This window comes from Barbus barbus (assembly GCF_936440315.1).
Source record: "Barbus barbus genome assembly, chromosome: 1".
Lineage (NCBI taxonomy): Eukaryota > Metazoa > Chordata > Actinopteri > Cypriniformes > Cyprinidae > Barbus > Barbus barbus.
In genome coordinates this window covers 8,247,976-8,257,397 of record NC_136729.1, presented here as the reverse complement: position 1 = coordinate 8,257,397, position 9,422 = coordinate 8,247,976, and the positions used below count along the sequence as shown (strand labels likewise).

The window sequence follows — 9,422 nt, the reverse complement described above, 5'->3', positions numbered from 1 at the left end:
AGAAGATTAGAGCAGAGCCCTGAAAGAGTCCCACAGACATAGCCTTCAATATTCTCTGCTTTTCTATTCTTTTCGCAAGTTTTCCCCCTAAAGAATCAAATTTATTAAAGCATTTCAATTTCTTATTTGCCTCTGCAGTCTGATTCAATATACAGGTGGCCATATTTGGCCAAAATACCAGCAAGCAAATGATGTAAGAACATTTGTCAGAACTAACTTCACATTTCCTTATCATTACTGTGAATGTGTAAAGTCAGTTCACCTCATAACTATGAACATGCACCAAAACATTTTCCACTTTCAGATAAACATCACAATTGCGACTGTCACCATGTGCGATATTGGTATTATTCAAGTTTAATAAACGATAAGTTTGTACTGCGTAACACAGTGTTTTGTTTGTTTTAATGAAACAGTTGAGGGAATGATTCAGTGACTCAGTGGTTCCTGCGTGAATCAGTGTCCCTGCATACTATCCATCCTAAATGCTAAGTGATAGTAGTAATTTTCAGTATTATTTAAGGCAGATAGGGTGGATAGTATACACATTGGGACGCAGGGAAAGTTTGAATAAAGTGAATGATTCAGTGACTCACTCATAACAGTCACTTGCTTTATTCCTGAATGATTCTGTTTGTTTGAACGAATCAGTTGAGTAGAGAATTCAATGACTCACTCATATTTGTTTACTTTCTGAACTGAATCAGCCTTTTTGAACAGGTTGATTTAATGAATGAATGATTCAATTACTTATTCATAAAGACAGGTGATTATTTGTTCCTGAATGAATCAGCGTTTTTGAATGACCGGTTGAAATAAGAAGCAAATGACTCGCTTATAAAGACAGTCACTTGTTGCCAGCTACTGGTGCAAACCGTAATTATTATTATTATTAAATATTAATAATTTAAAAATAAATAATAATTATTAATTAAAAAATGAATGCATTAATGAAAATCATTTTTTATATATATTTAGTTATCTCTGTAAGTATATTTTTGTAAATAGCAGTACTGTATATTGTATTCTGTTTTGTCTATAGTCTGTGGAGTAGCATTCAAGATTAACATTGTACTTACTTGTACACATGACAATAAACAACTTTAAAAACAGCAGTCAGGGCATCCTGTCAAACAACACCTTTTGCATTTCAAAGAAAAAACGTCATCTAGGTTTGAACAACATGAAGCCAAATAATGTCACGGTACGGCGAAGAAGCGCCGCGAAAAGATGAGGTCAGGGTCCAAGTGCAGGTGACAAGTTTAATCAGGAACAAAAAGGCCAACACGGCACAAAAAACAAAACATAAAAGGACTGGGATACAAAAACGGCAATGAGGTGCGTGTATCCCAGCCCAGAGCCAACACTAGAAACATTACAATGACAAATAACAATTATCAAATAACCCAACCACGCAGAGTGGTGGGAGAGGGGAGACTAAATAGTCCGTGGCAATTGGGAACAGCTGTGGGTGTAATGAGTGGGACAGGTGTGTGTAATGTGACAGGTGTACGTGATGTGGCAGGTGTACGTGATTACGTGAGGTGAGTCCGGGTGGAAGGGAGATGGTGACCTCTGGTGGCGACAGGGAGAAGCGCAGGGCCCGGACTCGTGACAAATAAATGATGACTGAATTTGCATTTTTGGGTGAACTATCTTTACTGCTTTATCAGTCACTTATTTGTCTTTCTGCTGTCTTCAAATCCACCTCTCACCCTAACATCATTACTAATATCAGACAGTTTTGATGTGCTCTGTACATTGCACACAGTCTCACCAATTTTTCTGTCTGTCAGAGACCTTTTCATGAAGCTTTTATCGCTGACGCACTCGGATAGTTCACCCAGAAAATGACAATTCTGTCATTATTTACTCACCCTTGTGTCTTTTTAAATGAAATTGCTTTCTTTATTCTGAGAAACAAAAGATGTTGCTCTTTTTCAGTGAAGGTGGATGTAATTTATACTGTCAAACTCCAAAAAGGGTCAAATAATATCATACAACTTCTAAAACAGCTTTGTGTGATGAACAGATTGAAATACAGACAGCGGTATACTCTAGCAAAGACACAGTTTGCCTTCTAGATTGTCTGCTATGATATGCAATCTTAAGCATTATTTAGGCTACAGCTACATTTGTATTTTCAAATAGATAGAAAATATGTTCTCATAAAGGTAAAACCGTCCTGAAACTCATTTCCAGGATGCAATTTTTGTATTTTAATAGAAAAGTTATTTTCTGACTGTGTTGTCTGTGGATGTGATTTTGTATAGGATACTTGGCAAGAATATCCTCCAAATACTTAACAGTGCATTTCAGAAAAGCATGGTTTGAGTGCAAATCTGTAGTAAATAAATATGACATATTTACCTAATAAATCCACTGATGAGATGAGATGAGATGAGATGTGGTGCATGAGAGCTATATCTCAGACAGTCACTTTATATTTGGTTTATATGCTCATGATAAACAGTGACCTCTGCTGGCATGTTTTATTAATAATAAACTAGTGGCACATTCAATGCTTTCAATGGTTTAACTAATGCAATGTGTAAATATCATAATAACGGCCAATTTTGTTCTTGTGGATTTTTATTAAAAAAAAAACAACAACAACAACATACTTTTTACTCTCACTGGATTAATTTATTCGTTCACTATGTGGACGTGCATGCATGACAGAAGAACCAAGAACTCCGTATTTTTGCCATTTCTCTAAAATTGTATTTTTTGTTTTTAAAGATTTGTGTTTCCTAAATATATTCCAAATTTTCCTAATTACGATTCCTGTGTCATATTATTGTTCTGTAACTGGGCACAAAAAATAAATAAATAATGTTTCTCTTTTTAAGTACTATCGGCTTAATATGTTGTATAAAACTGTGCGGAATGTATTCATAAATAAATATCCCATTCAAATCGGAGGGGAGAAGCCCCCTCGTGATTGACGTGCTTTTCAGCCTATCGATTCGCTCCTCGCTTGTGACGTCATCGGCCGTGTCGTTTTCCCGGTTTTCGCCGCCTTTCCGCTTCCTTTCTGCCTGCACGAGCCCGCTAGTGAACACGCGAGACTCCCTCTCTCCGCCAAGTGAGTGAATAAAAACACTAATTTAACAAGCACATATAAACGTCAAATGAGCAAACGATGAAGCTGTTTGGACGATAAAGGCCCTCAGTCCTTCATTTGCGAGGCTGATGGAGTACAGAAGCTCAGATTGATGTATTGAAACAGCCATGTGGCATATCTCTGAATTACTAGTAAAAGATGCCATAGCTGAGCCATTGTTTACACTAAAGTCCTCTCGCGCGCTTTTAATTTAATATTATTTAATGACTCAAATAGTGGTCAAGTAGACGTTTTTGTGTGAACATTTATGATGCATTTTCTTTATTTCAAATACCCCATTTAGTAAATTGAATAAATATTTTGTTAAAATTAAGGTTACTTTTTAAATGGAGCAGTATTGTTAGCTACTATTATGCTACTGGGGCATTCAGCTGTAAATATTTCTGTAAACTGCCAATGCTTGCCTATGCATGAATTTGTTGGTATTTGTTATAGGATGCGTTACGTAGCTGCTTACCTGCTCGCTGCCCTCGGAGGCAAAGAGACCCCCAGCACAGGGGACATCAAGAAGATCCTGGACAGCGTCGGCATTGAGGCTGATGACACCCGGATGAGCAAGGTAAACCTGTGCACGAGCACCCAGGAGCATGGTGTGCTTGTAAGAGACTTTGTCCATTTATCTGTCATTTGTATACTTTTTAATACTGACTTTTGTATTTGTAGGTTGTGTCTGAGCTCAATGGCAAAAATTTGGAGGAAGTGATTGCCCAAGGTAAGCTGTCATTGTTTTAAACTGGTAGCATAATGGTTACAAATGTAAGGGAAACCTTTGACTTGAGGATATAGGCCTCTTACTGTTTAAGACATGCTTCCCATAGTTGTGGAAAACCTGGAAAATGTCTGGGAATTTCAACTTTTTCTTCTAAACGTGAGAAAGTATCGGATATGGCATGAACCTCACTGAAAAAAGAAAAAACTGGTGTACAAACTATTTTGACCCAGAAATTGCTAATAAACTTCACAAAGAAAGGAACAAGAAGTAATAATTTGATTTAAATGTGAAATTTTGAAAAACTGAAATGGTATTTTCTTATGTAAGCTACTGCAGTAATGTTTTAATTTACAACTTTAAAAAAATAAATTTCAAAGTATTTTTTTTTTTTTTTTTTTTAAAGGCAGTCTTAAGACTTTTTTTTTTTTAATATGTTTGTAGTTTTAGGTACATCATTTTGGGAATACATTGGAGTACTTAGGATACTAGTACTTAGGGAATAAATAGAATACTTAAAATGTACTTTAATAGTCTTTATTTACAACTTTGAATTTTTATCAAATCAATTTTTCACAGTGTATGATTATTTAGGCTAATTGTCATGTAATGTTTTATGTAATTGTTCCCTTTTTCATTGCATGACAAAAAAAAACAACCTTGGTGGCTTTGAAAGTACTTTATTAAATAAAGATTGAGTTGAGGATATCAAAGTTTGTAAATTCCAGCTCTAAAATAGTTTAATGGGGGAATTGTGTTTCGTGAGTATAATCTTTATAAAATGTTTTCTAAAGTGCCTTATCGGGTAATCACTAAAGAGAGTGCGTGGGAACCCTACAGAGTCGCGTTAACCTCAGGTTACTCCAATCAGGCGGTTTCTGCATTTAGTTTAAAATTCAGGATAAAAGCGCCTGACAAACTAAGCATGATTTCTGGTATCTCAAAATATGAGCATCATGGATAAGAAATCAGTCAGTTTGGGTGAGCATGTCTCAGAGTCTGTGTTTGTGGCGTCTGACAGGTTTCAGTAAGCTGGCCAGCGTGCCGTCCGGAGGAGCTGTAGCTGCTTCCAGCGCTGCCGCCCCATCCGCTGGAGGATCTGCTGCCGCCCCTGCAGGTCAGTGCCGCCTGGCTCTCTAATAGAGCTGGACGATACAGCTCAGTGCTTTTCAGCTTATGCGTATTTGCTGATTTTCTGTCAACTGTCATTTGAACCAAATATCCATTATGGGCAAGTAGATAAACCTTAGTGAAGTTAGCATCAACTACTTAAGGGAGTAAATGTAAAATGCTGTGACTGTTTGAAACATGTAATTTGTCTTGTGCTTTTGTCATGGACATATAATTGTGAACTGTTGATTGGTTTGGTGTAGACCCTGTAACGTTAATGTCTATTCCTTTTCTTTTTCCTGCAGCAGAGGAGAAGAAAGAAGAGAAGAAAGAGGAGTCTGAAGAATCCGACGATGACATGGGATTCGGACTCTTTGACTAATCTGTCTCCTCGGGACCAAAATAAAGTTAATTACAAAATGATTTCTGCTGCTTTGGTCATTTCAGAATGTTCAAATGATGCTTGTAATGTGGAGGATGAGTGATGGGAATCTGTACACACCCAAGAGCCTACAGATAACTGCACTTGTGGTCATTTGTTTGAAAGTTGTGAATACTTTAAATTGAGCTTTTTAATACTTTCTCCCTTTTCTGTGTAATTTGAAAATGGCAAAACTTGAATTACCTGGAGACACTCATGAATGTTGTCAGTCATGTTCAAACTTTTGTTCGGGAAATGAAAATGTAGGCATGCTTACGGTGGCCGAGAGAGCAAATAGAAAAACACCTGCAAATTAAGAAAACAACTTTGTCAAACGTGCTGCGAGTGCTCACAACACAACCAAATAAAGAATTGTATTTGGTTGTGTTGTGAGCATTTGCAGCACCTGCTGTCAAACTGATGATGTTTTCATGATTTGCTGGTGCTTTTTCTATTTGCATGTGTTTTCTGAAGTTGCAGCGCGGCAGATAATTAGGCATATATATATATGTATATATAATATATATATATATATATATATGGCCCATACTTGGAATTTGTGCTCTGCGTTCAACCCATCCAAGTGCACACACACCCAGAGCAGTAGATGAGCACCCAAGATGTAGATGAGTTTAAGAATTTATGAAAGCTTACTGGGATATGAAGACACATGCAAGCAATCACTATGTGAAGATCTTTCTCCTTCCTAGAGTAGTTAACCCACCTGTGCTCTGATATTAGGTTCCTTCCTGGTCATGTGGGACTGCAATGGCAGAGAGTCTGCTGCCTAACGAAAGATCAAAATAAAGCTCAAATATAAACTAAAGAATGCTTGATTTGGTATGAATGAATGATTTAATGTGAGTTTTACTGCAGTGCTTACCTGAATTGTGAACATAGAAAATGGTCCATCTTCTGATTGGTTCATTTGCTGTATAATAAACATGTTAGACATCACATATTTGATATAATGTTAGTAAATTTAGATTGTAAGCTACCTGGTCTGCATTTAATATTGCTAATCACTTCAGCAAACTTTGAAATACTTTAGACATAATAAATAAAGCGCATTGCCAGCACAATTTCTTTACTGACAAAAAAAAGTCTAAAAGTGCGGTCATATTTACCACTGCTTGGAAAAATTTTGCGTGCTAAATTCAGTCATTTGTAAAGGTGTCTTTATTCCTGGGAATTTGGAGTGAAAGTGGGAAAAGATAGTCTATCTGAGATCAGTTTTCAAGGTGTTTTCGCCGCGCTAACAAGCTGCTTGATGTAACTTTATATTACAGTAACAACGTTGCATATGTGCTTCAGCTAATTAACGTTATTGACAATGATTGGGTTTTTGCCCACAAAATGTCGCTGTGACCGCACGGTTAAAACAGTATTAAAACAATAAGCAGCAGGAAACATTGTTTTTTGTTAATAAATGTAAGCAAATAGGATTTCAAGTAACATCTTACCTCAGAAATCTTGCTAGCAGTCTCCTCCGCAGTAAAAAAGTGGTTTTGAGAGCAGTTTTGACGCGAGGGTTAGTCGCTTAAGTACAGCGATTATGGTATAAATACGATACTTTACTTACAATAATACAGAAGTAAAACGAAATGGCATGTCGCATTACAGGCTTAATTTTAAAATTGTTACTCTCCTTTAACAGTCAGAAGTAAAGCATGCTGGGAACTAGAAATCTGCTGTAACTCATTAATACATTCACATTTGGAACATGTAAAGTCATGACCAAAAATATCAGCACCCTTGCAATTCTGTCAGAAAATGCAACCCACTTCGTTGCGCCCCAAAATTCTTTGGTAATCATCAGGTTTCATGATACGGTTCTCACAGTCGAGGCATCCAGTGCCAGAAGCAGCAAAGCAACCCTAGAACATATTTCCTGATGTTGATTGTAGGATGCTGACTATGTTTAGCGATCTTTTTGAGCATGATTGCAATCGTTAAACAGCCGCGTTAACCCGCTACCATCACTGTCAGCGCTAGAAATGTTTACAAGTTTAATCCGCCGGAGTGTTGGGGTTTTCTGTGATGTCTAATAATCGCTATTACTAGCCTACTACTATCCTGATAGCACACGTACATCTCCGAGACGTCTATTTGATGTCTGCATTTACATCTGCAAGACGTATTATTTAGGGTGTTTGCTCATCTGCAATACGTCTATAGGACGTTTCCTTTTAGATGTCAAATAGACGTCTATTAGACGTCTTTAAGATGTTTATGATTTAGAATGTATGTAAAACTGACATCTGAAAGACGTCTGCCAGACGTTTGTAGACAGCAGATGCTTTCCAGATCAAGAGATCTTTAACAGACATCTTGCAGACGTAGGTGTGCTAGTGACTACTGATACATTCTAATTTCTTCATATGATTCATTGCACTGTGCAGTTTTGCAACTTATTATTATTTGAGATTGATACTTCTTCGTCTTTCATATATTACTGCACTTTACGAGTTGTTTAATATTAAGGCTATAATTGTTATATTTGTAAAGTTATTTGTACAATAAGTATTTATTTCTGTTGTTTTAAATGTCCAGAAACTACCTCAAGTACACTACAATGTGTGAATGGTGCCTCTTGCACAATAAATGGTTAAACTCTATCTGATGACTCCAACTCCCTGACCAGAGTTCTGTTGCCGTCAATAACATCATTACCAGTTTTCAGTGGGGCAATCCCCAACAATGTCCTTTACCAAAAAGATCTACCTTTGTCTCATCTGTCCACAGTACGCTCTCACAGAAGGTTTGTGGTTTTGTCACATAAGTTTTGGCAAACTCCAGTCTTGCTTTTGTATGCCTTTGTGTCAGCAGTGGTGTCCTGGGTCTCCTCCCTTTTCATTCAGATGGCAACGGATAGTGCGAGCTGACACTGTTGTACCCTGTGTCTGCAGATCAGCTTGAATTTGTTTGGAAGTTAATCGAGGTTCTTTATCCACCAATCAAACAATCCTTTGTTGTAATTTTTCATTAAGTTTGCTTCTGTCCACGTTCAGGGAGGTTAGCTAGTCCCATGGGCTGTAAACCTCTTGATGATATTGCGCACAGTGGACACAGGAACATTAAGATCTCTGGAGATGGACTTGTAGCCTTGAGATTGTCCATGTTTTCCACAATTTTTTCTCTCAAAGCCAGACAACTCTTTACACTTCTTTCTTTTCTTCATGCTCAGTGTGACTTTAACTGGTTGTAAGTGTGATTACTATGTTGCCCACACCTGTTACTTGTCACAGGTGTGTCTAAATACAAATTACAGGAGTATCACAATTATTTCTTACAATTTTGACAAGGTGCCAATAATTTTGTCCAGTTCATTTTTGAGTTCTGTGGGAAATTTTATCAAGTTTGACTTTTCTTCTCAGTTTTTTTTTGTGTTGTTGCAGTGCAAACAAAAACAATAAGCACGTGAATACCAAAACATTTGCAATTGGAACAATTTTCTGAGAGAAGTGTTGCATTTTCTGACAGAATTGCAAGGGTGCCGATTTTTTGCCCATGACTGTATGTGCAATATATACTCAATAAAGGATCAAACTTTATGAATATTGATGTGTTTTTGTCTTCATTTCTAAATATATTTGTATGTATCAATTTATAGCCATATTGTCAATGCATAGATAGATGGTGTATATTCAATCAATCAATCAATAATAATTTTATTCCGGTCCTCACAAACAAATTTTCACAAAATAAAATACTTTGTTACCGAAAAAGGAGTAGGCAGAAGCCTTGCTTATTATGCCTACCCTTTATACATAATTAACTGAATGGGCGACACTTTTCACTAAGTTAAATAACACAAAATATATATACAATATAACAAAATATTATATAACATACAAAATACAATATAACAAAAACATTTCCCAAAATGTACAAACATAATTCAAAACAAACATAAAAATAAACACTTTTTTAAACAAATCAACCACAATTTATTTATACTGAGTCATATAATTATTTTTCACCTTGTTTTTATACATTTTCTTAAATAAGCAAAGTGAATAGCATACTTTTAGTTCCTTATCACATTTATTCCA

The 9,422-nt window shown here is 36.4% G+C and overlaps 1 protein-coding gene across 2 annotated transcripts; it reads left to right on the top strand.

Annotated features, from left to right (window-relative positions):
• Positions 1–3,038: 3,038 nt before the first annotated feature.
• On the top strand, positions 3,039–5,369 carry LOC306869455 (large ribosomal subunit protein P2-like). Of its 2 annotated transcripts, none has more exons than XM_079416234.1 (5): positions 3,039–3,088; positions 3,563–3,686; positions 3,791–3,839; positions 4,858–4,953; positions 5,252–5,369. In XM_079416234.1, the coding sequence occupies exons 2-5, from the start codon at positions 3,564–3,566 to the stop codon at positions 5,326–5,328; spliced, it is 345 nt and encodes a 114-aa protein (XP_079272360.1). In that variant the 5' UTR covers positions 3,039–3,088; position 3,563; the 3' UTR covers positions 5,329–5,369. The 2 variants fall into 2 exon arrangements, with proteins under 2 accessions (XP_079272360.1, XP_079272361.1); XM_079416235.1 differs by having other exon boundaries at positions 3,040–3,088; positions 5,255–5,369.
• The last annotated feature ends 4,053 nt before the right edge of the window (positions 5,370–9,422 follow it).

Excerpts from the sequence above, each read along its gene's own strand:
- LOC306869455 (XM_079416234.1), top strand. The coding sequence starts at position 3,564 with ATGCGTTACGTAGCTGCTTACCTGCTCGCTGCCCTCGGAGGCAAAGAG. Across the intron at positions 3,840-4,857 it reads GGAGGAAGTGATTGCCCAAG|GTTTCAGTAAGCTGGCCAGC; the intron begins GTAAGCTGTCAT and ends GGCGTCTGACAG. Across the intron at positions 4,954-5,251 it reads ATCTGCTGCCGCCCCTGCAG|CAGAGGAGAAGAAAGAAGAG; the intron begins GTCAGTGCCGCC and ends TTTTTCCTGCAG.